The following is a 17,714-nucleotide window of genomic DNA, read 5'->3' as shown; positions in this document are numbered from 1 at the left end:
TTACAGTGATAAAGCCCCAGTTGTGATCACTTATTGCAATGCATAAGCAGAGCATGAAATCCACTGGCACAAATGCACAAGCAACACCGCATCAAGCTCAAATCAATATTTGGATCTAATTTAGTATTATCGAATCTGTTGATTGACATTACTGGTGCTTTTCAATATCATTCATATGCCCATCACCATCGTAACCCTGAAGGCTCTCTGTCTCTCCACCCCACCTTTCCAGCACTGTTCAGAAGTGGTGAGACAGGAAGCAAAATAAGAAGGAACAGAAACACATCACTGCCACGGATCTGACCACGGAGATGCAGTGTAAAGCAAATGTAATGTCCAATTAATGACTCAAATGCCTGAAGGCTAGACCCTCAGCAAGGAGGAAGTGGGGCTGCTAAGTGCAGAAGGCAGCAAGGCTGGACAAGCATCACTGTTGCAGGAGTTGTTCAGGGAAGGTTTCTGCTCTTGAGGATGTGTTCCAAAAGCTGCTGAGCTTCTTGGAGCCCATGGGCTGCTGCCACACTGAGGAGTTTCTCCACTTCCCTGAAGGACATGAAACCTTCATCAGGAAATGCTAGGAGGAGGTTTGATTCATCTCTTGCTAAATTTTATTTACCTAGGTTTTTATAAGAGGACCACAGCTACTGGGTCTGAAAGTATCTGTGAATTATCTGGTTTTCTGTCTGGTTTTCCTTGTGGTCTGAGCACGTATGTTTTGGGCTTGGTGATTTTCTTGTCTTAGTAAAGATGCATTTGGAGCCCTTGAAAGACATACCAGTATTACCACTCAGTACCTGAGTCTGCCTCATCACATGATGTGCAGCAGATATTGAAACAAAACACCACGGCTTCAACTCAAGGGTTTGCACAGACACTGGGTTTTCTTAGTCTCAGTTAGCTTAAGACTGCTCCCTCCAACCTCAGTTTTAATACTTGGAGTTAATGTAAAAAACTTAAAACAATTAAGACACAAGCAAAACAAAAAGAAGTCTGTGTTTCACTATGATGGGAACCCTTTAGTTGTTTCAGCATCACTTAGCCTCAGGATGAGTCACCGCAATCATACAAAGCACAGGGCAAGTTTTCTTTGGCTATGGGCCTTGCTGGGAACTTCTCATTGACCTCACTGGACAGGAAGAAGTGCAAAAGGAGGCTCCTCAAAAAAGAAAGACAAGTCTTTGTAGCAGAAAATTTACATGTGGCTTCAATATCTCTCTATATACCAGTATGGGTCTTCTCCCTTGCCTCAACTGGGAAACCACCAATGGAAATGCATATGTAATCAGACCACAGCTATTTTAGGTATCATGTCACCTAATTCTTAAAATTTCACTGGGGCAACTGTTTGGTCTTTCAGTTTGTTTGCCACAGGCAGGGCTGCATTACTGACAACATAAGGAGAAGGCACCAGAAATGCTGGAATAGCTTCATGTATGGAGTACCTACAGCACTAGGTTCCCCACCTCCCCAGGAGGAGCTAGGAATGCAGCTGTAATGGAAAGGAAGAGGAACAGCTCAGGTTACCCTTCTTCAATTGCCACGGTCATGTTTCTGAGTGCCACCACAGCCAGGTTGAAGGAGGAGTGGGGATGGCCCTGCCCCGCAGCCTGCCTACATGGGAGAAGACAGAAGCAAAGAAAGCGGTAAGAGAAAGAACAGAAGAAGAAAACCTGAGTTTGAATGTTTTGAAGCAAGGTAAGAGCAAAGAAGGAAAAAGGCATGTATAAATCAGTGTCCTGAAATGCTACCTCGTTAACATTTTCAGGCCCTGATTTGGGAAACGTCCTTATTCAGAAACATATCAAGGTTTGAGTGTTTCTCTAAGCATGGATGTCCTTAAAGACGCCTTCTTGGTTCACAACCCCTACTGTCAAAGGCACGCTTATTTCAGCCCTAAAACTCCTGCAGCTTGATGCTGTTGCACACCTTGAGCAGGCACAGAGGAAACATCCAGCGTGCCCCACCTCTCCTCCCACTTTCTGGGTAGCACAGTAACTTTCCACATCCTTCATCCTTCCCGTTTCTCAGCAGGAGCAGGAGAATGCAAGCCCAGGCTCCCACCCCAACTGTAACCACAGCAGGTACCACAGCAAATGCTCACACTGGGCATGGCTGCCTTGCTTACATGGCAGAAAGTTCCTGAGAGCATGTGCTGAGAGCAGGAAATGAATATGCTGCTGTAACTTAGTTTTAGGTTGCCTCATCAGCTCCTGGCCCTCTCCCTTCCTGTGCCTGTGCATTTCTCCCTGTGGCTGACTCTGTGGCTCAAACCTCCCCAAAAGTCTGTACAGCAGCACCAGCAACCTTCTGCACTCTCACCACCAATATACTAACTTTCCTCATACTGATTGAAGAAGCAGTAATAGCAGATGGGGAAAGCAAAGTAAAGCATCTGACCCCCAGTGAAAAGTCAGGAGCTCCTGGTCCCCCTGCTGCTGCCCCACACAGCTCCCTCACCCGGCACAGGACAGCTCTTCAAAGGTCTCTCTTCAAAGCACTGCCAGCTCTTCTTCCTTCTCCCTCATAACAGTAGCCTTTCCCCAGGAGAAGGCAATTTCCCACGGCAGGAGTTGGGTTTGGGTTTTTTTTGCATCTCACCTGAACCAGTGTATGGCCATGACCTCATTTTTTTCCACCCCAGCTCCTGGGTATGAGACAAGGGAGCAAAGTCACAGTTAGGATATAAAGTACAATGTCTGAAACCCAGCAGTGTGGTGGTGTACCACACAGCGCAGAGCCACATCATGCTTCTGGCTTACACCCGTGGGTACACAGGCAGCAAGTTAGCCACAGCTTCAGAAATATTACCTTGCAAATACCTCTGTCCCAGGATGTGCTGGGCGTTGGGGTACCCCAGCCGAGCATACACATGAGCCACATGGAAATGGAAGTCCTCGTAGCACAGTGGGATGTAGAGCAGGAGGAGGACAGCTGTGATTACAGCTGCCAACTGTAGAAGAGAGGAACAGTTGTGATGCAAGGAGAAAAAGAAGCTGAGGACCAGCTTCAGCAAAGATTTAATCTGAGCTCTGAAGCCTCCTGAAGCTATTCCTCACAGGGAAATGGGAGGAAGATTCACACAACCACAGAAACTCAAAGTTGCCTTTGATAGAGAGCTGGTTCCAGCATCCACTGAAGCCAGCAGGAAAAGCACCACCACCGACTTCAGCAAGCAGCTGACCCAAGTTATATCCCCTTTAAGCTCTGCTTTCCTTTGCTCAGCAAAGCAAACTACAATCATTTCATATTCTAGTGATCCTCTTGAAGAAAAGAAAAAGAAAAAATCGTAAGGTGCCATCAGGCTTTTACAGGCAGTTCATCAAGGAGGCCTGTCAGAAGGAGCTTCATTCCCTGGGCAGCCCGGTCCTCAAGCCCCCCACTGCCCATGCCAACTGCAGCATCGCCGTACAGATGTGAACACTCTTTTGTGAACACCCCTTTTTCATTCTGTGTTACAGTGAGGCCACATCACCAACATCCACACCTGAAAGGAGAATAACCTTGGATCTGAAACTCTTCTTGCATCCAAGGTAGAAATCAGCAAAAAAAGCCTGATGTACTGCACCAGCAGGGAAACAAAGATGAGAGACCAGAATTGGGCTGTTTGCTTTCTGATGCCAAATTGGATTTTCTTTGTTCAGTGAGCTAGCTATTAGCTTCCAGTGAGAGGATCAACTGCATCTTGGCGGGGTCGGAGATCCCTGACTGGGGAAAGAAGAGCAGGGATAGGAAAAGGCTGTAGAAGCCCTACACAGAGCCTCCTGCCCGCACAATTTACCAGGAGTCCTTTGCCTCCCTATAGGGGAAAACAGCACACCAACGGCACCAGCACTACAGAAGGTAAAACTCTTTCCTACTGCATAGGGAGATGGAGGTCAGGTACAGTCGGGGACTGAAGACATGGGCCTTTGAAAATAACACCAGAGGGAAGTGCTGATCAGGTTTCTCAATGTGACCCTGTGCTTGGGTCTGATGTTCACAGGGATGTGCTGAAGAGCCTGCAGGCTCTCTGCTTGCCACTGTCCCCCTCTTGCAGATGCAGGAGCAGAGCAGACACAAGCAGCCCCATTTCAATGGCCAAGTACGAAACAAGACCTGAGGCCCAGCCAGGTGACCACGGCTGAAACAGAACAAGCACTTTTTCATCTGGGCATAATTTATTGCTACGGGTACTCATGAATAGTGTGTATGTAGGTTTGCCACCATGCCATGCTTGGAATGAGCCAAGGGGACAAGAAGCAGCTGAAAAGGATGACAAGACACAAAAGCTTTAACAGCCAGGAACTCCTCTGGCCGCTATAGATGGTTTGATGTGACTGAAACATATGAGTGCAAAACCCAGCTCCCCTTCATTGGGGGGTATGGCACATGTTGTATATGCAGACCATTGCAAAGCAAATGGCACATTTAGGTCCTGGTCTGCTTCTCAGCTGTGTGTAGAGCTGGAGGGCAGAGGTGGTGTGGTGATGGTGGGGGCTCCTGCACCCACACACATCACAATCAGCTGAAGCAACCACAGGAGGCAACAGGTTGCCAAGAAATTGTTATCTCCTAATTGGGACCACGGTTGTTGTTCAAGCCCATCTCTAACAGGGATTAGTGAATGCTGAGGATTGAATGAGCCTAATTAGCTAATTAGGCTAAGCAGATAAAATAGGTAAGCAATAATATCATGCAAATGCCCCAACGCTTGATTTTCTGGTTGACGAGCTTAGGGATGTAGGAAAGACTTGATGTTCTCTTTAAGGATCCCAAAATGCAGCCCATGCAATGCCATTGCTCAAACAGGAATGATTCCCAGATGTTTTAACAAAAACAGCTCTCTTGTAATGCAACGAGGACCTGTGGAGCCTGAAAGCACTGATGGGTATGTAAATCCCTGTAAGCCAATAGCAAGTTCAAGAGGAAGTGCAAGTCACAGATCTATCTGGTTATTGCTGAATGCTTTTGCTCTCATTTAAGATGAGAAAATGATACTCCTGAAAAAATATTATGATGGCTAGGAGTATAATAAGTGCTTCTTGCTGGAGACACGGCTGATGATAAGGTCCAGCTCAGGCAAAGCTGAGTGCAGACCTCTGGTGAAGGGCAGCATTTCTGAAGCAGAGCAAAGGCTGCTGAGTAAGAGACTTGTTTCACACAGCGACCGTGTGCTGCCTAATGCTGTCACTGTGCTATTTTGTCACTGTTGCAGTGGCTGGGGCTGGAATATGTCAGGGAATGTTACAGAAGGTTGCAGGAGATAGGGTGCACAATGCTGCTGGTGCTTCTATGGGTGCAGATTTGGGGACTGCAAGATGCTGACTGTGGTGGCATCTTCTTTATGCTCTATCCAAGGCTACCTGAAGACTCAGGAAAGGAGTGAGAAATGTGGGGTTTGGGAGCAGCTGTTTCTATTGCAGATCTGGTACACCCAGTACACATAACAGCAAATAAATGATAGTCTGTTTCTAAATGAAAGGGGGAGAGAAACTGGTGGGAAAGGTGCTATAGGTCACAGGGGAAACCCCTACAGCCAGGCTGTGACCGTACACCACTGTCATGGGTGTACATCCCAGTGTGAATGCTCCCTGTGGGACATCACCTCTCCATGGCAATGTCCATGATATCAGACATCCGCTGCTTGCAGCCCCTGCCCTCACTGCTGTGGTGACACTGTGCCTGGCTCCCGCAAGATGGGTGGTCTGGGAGCTGCTGGATGTCTGCTTTTTGTCCCAAGCTGGGTTTTGCAGGGAGGCTTTTACTGTTGCACTTGTGTAGCCACTGTCAGATGTGGCAAGTAAGATCTTTCAGAGGACAGCACAGGCGACTGAAGGCACAGTGTACCAGCAGTCCCCAAACCAAGAGCTCCTCAGACATCCAAGCTGGGCAATAAGCATTAGTCTACCTCAAATGCTCAAATGTGGAGAGCTTGCTGCATTGCCCCATGCAGGGGAGGGAAGTGTACTGCTGGCCGGAAACCACCTTTGCTGATGGACCCAGTTGTTCATCCCAACCTTTTCTTCGATAGTGACTCATTCTGAAACTGCTTTGCATGTTTCAGACCTTGTATCGTTGGGGCTGCTCTAAAGCAAGAGGAAGCCCAGAGGTATGGATTGAGCTATGCTGAACAGGCAGTGAGGGAGTCAAAGCAACCTGTGTATGTGTATTTAATATGCATACGCATATTAAGTTTCCTACAGCAGCTTTGGCACCTCGCCTGCACCCTCATCCATGTGCCAAAGTCAAGTAATCAGGATCAAAAAGGTGATCAAGGGGATGCCCAAAAATCCCACCCGTAAGAACTGTGCCAGCAGATGCCACATTACTGTGCACTAGTAAAAGCCCCCACTCCCTAAAGTCTGCATTGCAACAACCATGATTGTCCCCTGCATTGCATTCTCCGTGCTGGTGAGCAGAAAACCCTGGGACTCTGCAGAGGTTCTGGTGACATTGCAATCACATCTGGGCAAGGTCACGGTGCTGAGAAAGGCATCGCAAGACTCAGATTTGAAAGGCTGCTGTGTACAAACAGCTCCCTGTGGCTTTGACCCACCTTGGCTTTAAGGGGCCAGCATCGTACCCTGGTGTGCCCAGACACCCCAGTGCCAGTGCTCCCACCCTGAGCCCATCCCACACTTACCTCCCATCTGCTCCACGCCAAGCTGGGGGAATGGGGGTTCCCACTCCCTGGAGAAGGATTTGCGTGGCAGGTATCAGCACTGCCTCTTTCCTCGTGTCGCCGCCACACTGCAGGCTTCCTGTGCCGCATCTCTCCCTCCCACAGGAGGTCTGAGCTCCTCATTTTAACCTGGTCTGCTCTCTGTCTCGATGGGCACTGCCACTGCCCTGCCATAAGTCTTCCCCATCACCATCCCTTAGTTTTGCTCCTGATTTGTCGTTGCAGTAGCCCAGCTGCTTCACAAAGATAAGAGGGATGGATATGCATCCCCTCTCAGAGTCATAGAAAAAGAGAAGATGCTCCTGCCAAAACCCTTTCAAACCAGTGATGTGGTTTTGTTTCTGTTTCTAGTGTTCACACATTCATAATTTCTCTGTGCTGAATCTTCCTCTTCCTTTAGAGTGCTCCCAGGTGTTGCAAGCCCACATCAGTAAATCATCGTATTTGACCAACTTGATGAAGTTTCTTTCTTTCTGCTTTTTGCATGAGAAGGAAAGTGATTCACAAGCAATGATAACGCTACCCACCACTGCAAATATTCAGTATCTTTTCTCAATTGTATGGCCACCATGGGCACGTGGGGGCTGATTTGTTGGATTTTGGACAAAAGCAAGAGCATGCAGGCCCAACCCCAGGTGAGAAAATTAGAAGTGGTGCAATGATCAAGAAATTATCAGAACATGCAGAACCTCCACAAAATTCAACAGGATGGGATTTATTTTTTTAAGCTAGAAAAGGGTTTACTTGTTAGAGGCAGTCATTTTATAGCTGTATAAATACGCTTCTGTTCATCTGCAGTAACTCCACCTAGTGACTTTCAGACACAAAATGCCATTTTGCTTTCACATCTAAGAAAACATCTCTCCTTAACACAAGATCCCTAATGCATGTTACCTTTCCAACTCTGAAGTCCTAGCAGAAGACCTTAACTGGATGGCCATCAAACGAGGTCCTTCCCATGTGAAGTACTCAACTTGCCTTGTTGCCTGACAGTAAAAGATAAAATGTTTTTTTCCAGTTTTACAACAGGATAAGTGCTGTGCTTTGGTTTTAAAGGCAACCCCATCCCAAAGGAACAAGGATACCTCTTTGATGGTGATGACTCAGCCTAAAAACCTTACTGAAGAGGAAACCTTTCATACTGTCATATTTTATTTCTTACGTTATGCTGCCACCATCGGGCCAGTTCTATTTGTTCAGTCACAGCCCCGTTAAGTTGAAGAGATCCATTTTCATGCTTCTGGTCAAAGAGCAAATCATTTTCACAGTATATGAAATTTAATTGGACATTGACAGTTGTACTGCAGGATCAACTGTTTCCAAGTGCAAACCTCTGCATTAAGGAAACGAAAATAACTTAGAGATGTCCAAAACAAGTCCAGAGCAGAAGAGAAGGATCTTCACTGCAGCAAAGAGCAAGGAAGAGATGAAAGATGGTGAGGAGTTTAATACCTACTTACCCTTTTTTCTTTTTTTTTAGCTACAATTATTAGAATTTAAAGATCAAGGGAAAAAAAAAACAACCAACAAACAAACCAAAAACCACAAAACCTCTCAAGCAGTCATTCTTTTTGGGAATAAGCCACCCTATAGCTGCAATCCCAAACTCTGGCAGAAGTGAGTTCCTGAGTTATTCTTATCACTGTTATAAAGGCGTATTGGTAATAGTTATATTCATACTGACACCTTTCACCTAGCTCAGTGAAATCGGTACTTTTCTCAGTATTTGCAGTTCTTTGTTACAGTGGATAAAACCCAAGAACATGTTATTATTAATTATGAATTATTAATTGAGGACTATGCCATTGCTACCTGCAATAACTTTGGCAGGGAAAGAGCAAGAACCCCAGCGAATTTTCTCTCTGCTCTTCCAAGGGGCAGATAGCATTCTATTTTCCCTTTCATCTTCACAAAACAAGTTGTGAAGAATCACTTCCAGCTCCTGCAAAGGAGCATTTTGATTGAAAATGTGGAACCAGCCACATTCAGGAAAACATTACATTCTTCACGTTTCTTTTCCACATAAAAGATTAATCTAATAACACCGTTTCTCTTTCCCTCCTTGGTGCATTGGCATGGTCAGGGATAGAACTGCTAAGATACTCCCCATCAATTGAAAACTAGCTGTCAAGTGCTGGAAGAGGAATGGGTGGCTGTGGGTGTGAAGAGTTAATAGAACAAAGTCACTGTTTGGGAGAGCTGGTGACTAGACTGAAGTCCCACAAAGAAAGTATTTTCTTTTCAAAGGATTGAACTGAAAGCCAGATGTGAAACATGGGGTTCATCTTCCCTTATTTGATTTTTAATGTCTGCTTCTCTTTGTTCCAAATTAACTTAGACCTTTTAGTAAGCAGACTGACTGAGGAAGCACACACTTATTGAAAGAATTATGTTATACATATTATTGACAGAATGAACTGAAATAAAACATGCTCATAGCACACTACCTGTCCAAATCAAAGACAGTGCCATCACCACATCAGATGCAGACGGTTTACAATGTAGGCTTAGTCTGGGAGTGATGGTGAATTAAACAACAAGAAGCAATTAGCCCAAAAGGTTTTTCCAGGTTGCTTTCTTAGGAAAAGAGATTAGTCTAACCAAATGCCACAATCAGTACAAGCTTGTTTAATTACAGTGGCCTCTGGGCATAGGTATCACATGGCAAACCAGATCCACCCCAAGAGTTCCTCAACTTGAATGCAGTTGGAGCAGGTACTCCAACTATAAAGTATACGTCTTTATAGCACCACACAAAACTGTGTAAATATTACTTCAGTTGCTATCCTAAATGGAGCTCAAATGGGGGGAAGAGGGAGGACTTAGGCATACAGCAACAACAAGAGAGTGGGGAAAGATAAGTTTCTGCACTAGACGATGGGAAGGATGAGGGTAAGGTATTCTGGCTGGCACTATCTCTGACAGACTCTTGTTTCATTCTGCCTAACTAGCTATAGCTTCCTTTCACAGCTGGCTAAACAGAAACAAGATAAAAATCTATTCAGACTAGACATGATGACACTATAATTGCTGATAGAAGAATGTATGATTCTGTAAGAACACCACCATAGATATAAGGGCAATTCAAGATTCTCTGAAATCAGTAAGCAAATGTTATTTGCAGATGTATTAGAGAGACATGCAAAGCTTGTTTCCAGATACCAGATTAATAAAAGTATCTGTTAAACAGAACAGTTGCATCCATTTGTCACTGCATACAACACAACCGTGAAACCAGAGAGGGTATGATTTTCCTGAAGCCAAACACAGCAGCCAGCAGAGAGATCCAAGTGAGCAGAATCCTGTTATTTGATAGAGGTCCTGCAAAAGGGCAGCAGGGAAATTCTCTGCAAAGGGGGAGGACTCCAGGGGCAAATACAAGGCATTTGTAACTGATCTCACCACAAAAACAGAGCCTAAATGAATATAAGTGGTGATTACAAACTTTAAAAAAAACCCCAACAAACTAAATTACTCACCTAAGGGGGTGTTAGGTCAAATTTAGACACACTAAAACCTCTGACTAAAACCAGCATATAAAAACTAAGCTATCTCTGCGTAACTGTCACCTAAAAAGTTGAATTTCTCAAATGCCTTCTCCTGTGTGGCTTTAAAGTTCCCCAGATACTCAAATTTGTACCCCAGGAATATCATGGCAGGGCTGAGTATGTAGGCATCTAGCTCTCACATAAACTTGTTAAGGATCCAGAAACTGCAAAGTTCCCTGAGGGATGTGATACAAAGAGCTTTCTGGAAACGATTCATCCATTAATCTACTAATGGAAGATGATCACCACCACTTCTGCAGAAACTACAACCTTGTGAGAGACCAAATAATACTGTGTTCATAACCTAATAGTGAGGGGTGAGAAATGGTCCCTGCCTTACAGAATCTGTCTATATTTTGGAGGCAAATGAAAATGAGTGTTAGTCTCCACAGAAATTGTATTAAGTAGTAGACAGAGTAGAAAGGAAAGCAGCACTACACCCCAATGCTTCTAACACATGTTGAAATATATGCCCTAAGAACAGAGCCAGGTGATCAAATGTCCTTAGCTACAACTCTCTGCTCCAAAGGGGAGATAATCTTTACCCAGTAGCTCCTGCTGCAAAGCTGACTGCCTCTCAGTGAGGACCTGCACAAATCCTGCTACAGCAAGACACAGCACTCAGAGCTGGCCTGCATACCACCAGCACAGACATCCAGCTTCACAGGGTAGGTGTGAAGCGCCTACTCTCCAGGGCACCGTATCAGCAGCGTGTCTGTTGAATTGTGTGTGATGTTCTACAGCAAGAGGAGGTCAGTCACAGAATATGTAACACAGACAATGGTTAAGCACAAATATATCTTGTAATGAGATGCATCAGAAAAACTTAATACTAATAAAGCAGTGGCACAAGGGCTGGGTAAAATATGCAACGCTCTTCCCCCTTTGGCCTTCAGAGATAATAAAAAGATGCCTCAGCACACCTCAGCACTGAGACAACAGGGTATGAACACTATTACACAAGCCCAAGTATCAGCAATTCCCTTTCTAGACACACTGCATGACTGTGTCTTTCCTCACCAGGTTCCCCATTACCTTTCCTTTTAGAGGAGTTTTTCACCTTCTTAAAAGGACCTATTAATGTTAACTGGACCAATAAAAGCCAATTACTCTGCTCTGAGCCCCTTAATGAGTGTCTTTCTTCTCTCCCATGAGGTGGTTACATTATAAAAACTGGATAAGGCACTTGAGGGTAGGTTTGGGGTACTGGTTTCATTAGGGTGATGGTGGTGGTAAGTACTCCCTTTGTGGGATTGAGGTTATTTGTGCTTACAACTGGGTCTGAAGTTGCTTTGGGGCTGTTCCTGGTGTTCCTAAATTAGTTTTAATTTCTCTCTTTAAATATCAGGGGGCAGGTTGTGCTTGTTAGAAGCTTGTTAGCTAGCATGAGATGATCTGGGGCTAGTTTCGTGTACCCTACCTGACATGATCTGTTTAGTAAATATACATCCTTGAGTTAGCTTAACCTTCAGTGTTAGGCTGCCTTGCCTAACCTCCAGCTGTAAGGAGCCATGAGTAGCTGGAAGCATGCAGCCAAAGCAAGCTGTTGGGGAAGCTTGTCTGGGAAGCAGGGAACTTCTGTGGCAGGGATTATCTCCACCTGATATGAGGCCTTTCTGTTCCGCCGCTTCCTAGCCCTTCTGTGGACAGAAATCAGGGAGAAAAAAAAAACAGGTTTTCTCCTCCTGCATCTCAAATGCTGTCCCCAGAGGGTCTGTAACCTGCAGTTTGGCTTCTCTTCCCTGTAGGAAAAAACCTGAAATGGATGCTTGCTGTAAGCGTTTTGGACAGAAATACTTTTTTTTAATGGCAAGATGAATGAAATCTTAACTTCTACAGGCTTCTTTAAAATCTTGAAATTTACTTTTAAACTGTAAAAAACTAAATCCAAACTCTCTTATCTTTTTGCTCACTGAAGGAAAGCATAAACAACTAATGCTTCAAATAGACAGAGGCACCAGACAGTTACATAAAAACAAACCACCAGATTCCTGCATGTAGGAGTGTCTGCTCTCAGTTCGGTCCTGCCTCACTCTGTGTGTGCCTGGAAGTATGTCTCCCTGAAGCAGTAGCAGCTAGGGCAAAATGCCCAAACTGAAGCACTGTGTTGAAGGCATTGATGACGTGGCCTTAGGCTTCCTGGAGGCTGGAGCAAAAGGTCCTTTGTAAGCAGGACACCAAGTATTTGGGGTCAGCTTTAGAAGCAAAAGAGACACAAAGTTTTAAATCCTTACTATTTCAGTGAACTGATGGAAAGACCTTGAAGGAGAGCTCTAGGGATCAGCACATACCCTCCTATCTTGGCACTCTATTTTGCTTGTTGCAGACCTGAAGAAAGTGGGAAAGTTATGGTAAGGAGAGTATCCTCATGAAAACTTTATGCCCTCAGCTCTATTTCCTACTAAATGTCTGTCTGTAAGAGTACTCGTCATGCTTAGGACCCTTTGATATCAGAGAATACATACATGAACACCTACTAAGTGGTAGTTTTGTGATTAGATTGGCAAATTGCATGAGATTTAGTTTTACCTCTAAAGAGGCATTCAGCCATTGAAGGGCCAGAGTTTCCCCCTGAGCATATTGCATACTCATAGATGAATGGGGTATCTCACAGATAACAGAGACCTATGATGTTCTGGAGGAGTACAATGAATTGCTACCTTTTTGGAGTTGAAGGAGGTGGGTCAACTGAGGTTAAATATCTATGCTGCTTTATTCTAAAGTAGAAATAATGATGCTGTATTGAAAATGGCACGTGGGGCTTCATTTCAGGGGAATACAGGCAGGGATTTGAAGTGCCCAAGCTGAGGACATCTGCCCTGCATTAATTAAATGTTACAGTTGGAACCAACTTCGCGATTAACAGATTTTACCCATACTGTGTTAAATATCCAGTGAGACGAATAGGTCTGAGGCAAGGCTGCCCTTGCTAATCCTGTGTCTCTTGCATAAGACGGAGGCAAAAATAAATACAGTGCAGCCATGCGGAGTTGTTGGCCACGCCGGCACTTCCCCACCCCCAGCATCATGAAGAGTAAATGCGACTTCATCCTCAGTCAAATGGCACTGGGCAGCCTCGTGTCTTCGCTAATGCAGTGTAGTAGCTCCTCATCCCGAGACCGGGATGTAATCTCCTTCAGGCTGCTTCTGAAATGCTTTGTGCACTAAGTCAATTAACTTTACTGTGGAAGGCTTCAACCTCCCCCAATAAAGTTAAAAGTGAATCTACATCAAGCCGCACAGAAGGGTAGACAGAGCGAGACTAGGTACAAGGAATGGCACCCGTCAATAAACAACCCCTCACAAATGCCTCAGGTCGCTCGATACCTGCACACAGCCACCTCTCGCACCGCTGACCCCAGCAGACAGCCGGTTCTCCCCCCTTCCTGGGCGTGGCGAGGCCGGTAGGGCCAGGCCCTCACGCCTCAGTTTGGGGGAGGTGAGTGGTGGCCCGGTAGGAGGGGCTGGCTGAGGGCCAGCACTGCGGCCTGCGGGGAGGGCCGCGGCCCCTTGGGCAGCTGCTGCGGCTGCCAGCCCCCTCCAGGTATGCGCGGTTTTTATTCTGTTTATTTAATTTCCATCGGACTCCAGCTCTCAGAGGGCAAGACCCGCTGCCGGAGACTCGTGAAGGGACTCCACAGCCCCGCACGCTCGAAAGCTCCCCCCCTAACCCCCCGATCGCGGGCGGGCGGCTTCTCCGCGGGAGCGCCCCACGCCAACCCAGGCAGCACCGCCGCAGCGGGAGAGCGTCCTATGTCGGGACCTGCAGGGTCTGTGCCTCCATCTCCCCGAAATAACGGCGAAAGGCGGCCGGAGTAGGGGGGAAGCGCTGAGAAGCGAACCTCGACAGTCTCTCGCACGGGCACCCCTGTCCCCCCGGGAATCAAACCCCCTCACTTTTGGAGAGGCCTGTCCCTTTAAATAGAGGCAGGGCCTTTGCCGCACTCCGCACCACCAGACTGGCACCACCCCGCCTCGCCATTGGTTGTCGCTGGGGAGAGCGACCCGCCCCTGCTCGCAGCGATTGGCTAGGGGCGGGGCTGCGGTACCCGGATGCAGGGACTCTCGGCGGTTATAAAGCGCCGGGGGAAGGCGGGAGCGGGCGCAGTTTGAATCGCGGGGGGTTGGGGAAGGTCACTGTTGTCGCTCGGGCTCCGTCAGTGAGGGACGCTCTCGTCTTCCATCAGCCCCTGCGCGGCGCTGCCCTCCGGTTCGCGATGGTGAGGAGCCGTGGGGCCACCCGAGGGGGCCGTGCTAGTGGGGGGGGGGGGAATGTAGAAGGAGGGACAGGGATCAAGGTCCGTTGCGCCCTTTTGTGTGAGGTGGGAGTGCACGCGACGGAGGGGAGCGCGGGCGGGAGGGGGGGAGGCGAAAGTGGGGGGGGGTCTCGCGCACTAGTGGCGCCGGGGAGAGGGAGTGGCTGCTGCGCATGCGCTCGGGAAGCTGGCTGTGCCGCTAGGTGTAGCGGGCAGCGCGCACGCGCCTTGGTGGCGCGCGTGCCTCCCCGCGGTAGAGAAGGGCGGAGTGGGAGGAGGAGGGGCGCGCATGCGCGGTAAGGCGCTGCCGTGGTGCCTTCAGGTATGGTTCCTCGGGGGGAAGTGGGGGTGGTGGGGTTGGCGCAGCCGTTTTTACAGACCTCTTCTCATTGCCAGGCTGGTGGTAAAGCTGGGAAGGACTCCGGAAAGACCAAGACCAAAGCAGTGTCCCGTTCTCAGCGGGCTGGACTGCAGGTGAGCAGGGACTGGGGCATGCATTAGGGAAAGTCAGGTCGGCCTTCCGTGTCTTGGTTGGTTGTACCTTGTGAGACTTTTAGAGTCTGCTGTCTCTTGGTTGTTCATTATGGCATGAGGATCTGTTTAATCCTTGAGTTTGATGTCTGGCTTGGATTATTTTTAGACCCTCTACAGATCTGTGCAGGAGGGAAGAAAATTCCTTTGTGGCTGTTAATGGTTAGAATTGTGATGTAAACTTGGCATAGCGTGTCCTAAGTTGGATTCTCAAGTGTTGAAATGTAGCCTGTACTTCTGCCACTGGGCTTCTGTTGCCCAGCATGTGGTTTTCTTTTTCTGTCTCCTTCGTCATAGCCTGTTCATACTTCTGTTATTTTCCAGTTCCCTGTTGGCCGCATCCATAGGCATCTGAAGTCTAGGACTACCAGCCATGGACGTGTAGGAGCCACAGCTGCTGTGTACAGTGCTGCAATCCTGGAGTACTTGACAGCTGAGGTAAAGCTCCTGCAGGGGATGCAAGCAAGTTGGTCAACTCCAAAATGGCATAATGGTCAGAGCCTGCTGTGGTTTTGCCAGTTTGGACTGGGCTGTGAACTTGCTTTAAGCCAGTTTTAAGTGGATGCACTTCTGCATTTCTTGCAGCTCAAATCACTGACTTACAGGAAAGATGGAAGGGTGAAGTATTTTACAAATTGTGTCAGTATACTTGTGTCTGCTGTAAAACTCACTCTATTCTTGGAAAACTAAACGCAGGGCTTCAAAGGAGGAACCCTTTCAGAAGAGGCATTGTTTGCCATCTTGGTGGTGTTGCTAGTGTACTTGGCACAGAGAGTAAAATAGCAAAGGCCATGCAGTTGGTCTCACTTTGGTTTGTGTAACTCGGTTTACTTGTCCTCAGGTTCTGGAGCTGGCAGGCAATGCATCCAAAGACTTGAAGGTAAAACGTATCACTCCCCGCCACTTGCAGCTTGCGATTAGAGGAGATGAGGAATTGGATTCTCTCATTAAGGCAACAATTGCTGGTGGTGGTATGTAGATTTCTTGCTGTTTGTGATGGGTTGGGTGGCAAGACTTCTTATCAATCTAGAGGCTGGTTAATGCTGTTGCTTGAAGAGCAGAGTTTAGGAAAACTGAGAAATAACATGGTCTCAATTGTTGCTGTTTCTTAGGTGTAATACCGCATATCCATAAGTCTCTCATTGGAAAGAAAGGACAACAGAAAACTGTCTAAAGGATACCAGGATTCCTTGTTATCTCAGGACTCTTAAGTACTTAATTGTCCAGTGTTGGTGATTCCAGTGGACTGTATCTGTGAAACACAATTTTGCCTTTTTGTAACTTTGAAAACTGAAGCTCCCTTGAGCTCTCTAACAAACCAAATTTCTGCATTGAAGTCTTAACCGTATTTAAGTGTTACCATGGCTTCAAAGAAGCTATTGTATTTGTAGTGAGTTCTGATTGAGCTGACTGGTTATAGATTGGTTTAAGTAAAGGAAATGTTTGGTTTTGTACAGACTTTTCATCCACTAGAGTGGAAATATTCAATAAATGTTATGTCAAGACTGATTGTCTCTTGTCCACTAACTGAAAAATACTTCGTCTCGACTACACGGCTCTGAGTTGTTTGAAGAATGTGCAACTCTGGTGGTCCTGGCAGCTGTACTTTGGGTGTGGAAACAGTCCTGGAATGTTGCACTTGGGAAATATCATCCAGTAGAAGGCACACAGGTTTCATCCTGCCAAGTTACACTCTTGCCAGCTGAGCCTGCTGTGCAGAGTGACAGGTGCCTCTAGTAGGACAGATGTCAGGTTGATGCTACTTCAAGGCCAGTTTTACTTGATGCCAGCCTTCATAGAGAGAAGGGCTTTGTCATGGAGGGGGAGGAAGGTAAGCTGGATGGATGGTGGAAATCCCCAACTTCAGCCGATTTTCCTTATCATAGAGCTGGATTTCTCTCACTCTTTCTTGTAGAAAACCGTAGAGAGACATGAATAAAAGCAAAGGCTGTACTGCAGCAGCCTTTCCTGGCTCATGTGTAAACTTGGAGGCAGAGTCCAAAACCTGCTCCCAACACAGCAGTCAAATAGCTCTGTCCTGGTGTGGCATTTCCCACAGGTCAGCTTTATCTCTACTGCAGTCTGAACTGGAAAGCACATGGTTGCTGTTTGGAGCATCTTATAGTGGTGAGGGTTTAAACTATAGGGCTAGAGTTTAAGGATGGTGTGTTGAAGTTATGGTTTCTGCCATACAGTAGCATCCATCATAGCAGTAGAATAAAGGTAGGTTCTCCATCTCTCTGTAAATCCACTTCTCCCAGAGAGGGTCTGCCTGTAACTGCAGTGGGGAAAACCACATCCTTTTTGTGGTGCAAGAGGTGCTGTAGAGAACAGTTCCTGTGCCTGGGGGCAGCAAGCTCTCTGCATTCCACAACTGCTCTTCCAGCAGCAAAATACTTAATAGAGCCTGTTTAGCATCCTTATTTTGCTTCCCTAACCCCTTTCAAGTAACACTCTGTGCTGCAGCACTGTAGCTGGAAGGCGTTGACCTAGATTGCAGGTCTTGGTTAGACATATATTAGCTGCATTTGTCCCCTGAAGCTGTGGTGCTTCACTGTAGCACCACTCAAGGGTTTTCATTGCAGCAACGCAGCCCTCGGCAGGGTGTGATTGTTTTTGCTAATAACAGGCAGCTGTTACAAGGTGCTAGCCGGCCCCTTCAAGCACAGCTAATTAAAGAACTACAACTCGCGGGCTCCACAAAGGCTGCAGCAGGCC

General features: G+C 46.9%; 2 protein-coding genes and 1 long non-coding RNA gene across 3 annotated transcripts in view; 2 read left to right on the top strand and 1 right to left on the bottom strand.

The window, feature by feature from the left end:
* The window catches only part of TRMT10A (tRNA methyltransferase 10A), a 296,095-nt gene that overhangs the window by 125,095 nt on the left and 153,286 nt on the right, over positions 1-17,714 (top strand). The gene's annotated exons all lie outside the window — the stretch shown is intronic.
* Positions 10,941-14,064, bottom strand: LOC133281783 (uncharacterized). Its single transcript, XR_009747578.1, has 3 exons — positions 13,881-14,064; positions 12,444-12,537; positions 10,941-12,355 (listed from the first exon to the last, which is right to left on the bottom strand). It is a non-coding gene; the product is annotated as an uncharacterized LOC133281783 (long non-coding RNA).
* Positions 14,095-16,501, top strand: LOC133281778 (histone H2A.Z). Its single transcript, XM_061477600.1, has 5 exons — positions 14,095-14,429; positions 14,862-14,939; positions 15,321-15,434; positions 15,838-15,967; positions 16,109-16,501. The coding sequence occupies exons 1-5, from the start codon at positions 14,427-14,429 to the stop codon at positions 16,168-16,170; spliced, it is 387 nt and encodes a 128-aa protein (XP_061333584.1). The 5' UTR covers positions 14,095-14,426; the 3' UTR covers positions 16,171-16,501.

This window comes from Pezoporus flaviventris, unplaced genomic scaffold (assembly GCF_033815535.1).
Source record: "Pezoporus flaviventris isolate CSIRO_AGI_PZ_B2104156 unplaced genomic scaffold, CSIRO_AGI_Pfla_v1 ptg000002l, whole genome shotgun sequence".
NCBI classification, from domain to species: Eukaryota; Metazoa; Chordata; class Aves; order Psittaciformes; family Psittacidae; genus Pezoporus; species Pezoporus flaviventris.
Note: the sequence above shows the minus strand (reverse complement) of the source record. Positions and strands in the feature narration are given on the sequence as shown.

Bases quoted from the DNA above. Each gene is read 5' to 3' on its own strand.
- LOC133281778 (XM_061477600.1), top strand. The intron at 14,940-15,320 runs GTGAGCAGGGAC...GTTATTTTCCAG, and splicing joins CTCAGCGGGCTGGACTGCAG to TTCCCTGTTGGCCGCATCCA. The intron at 15,435-15,837 runs GTAAAGCTCCTG...ACTTGTCCTCAG, and splicing joins TGGAGTACTTGACAGCTGAG to GTTCTGGAGCTGGCAGGCAA.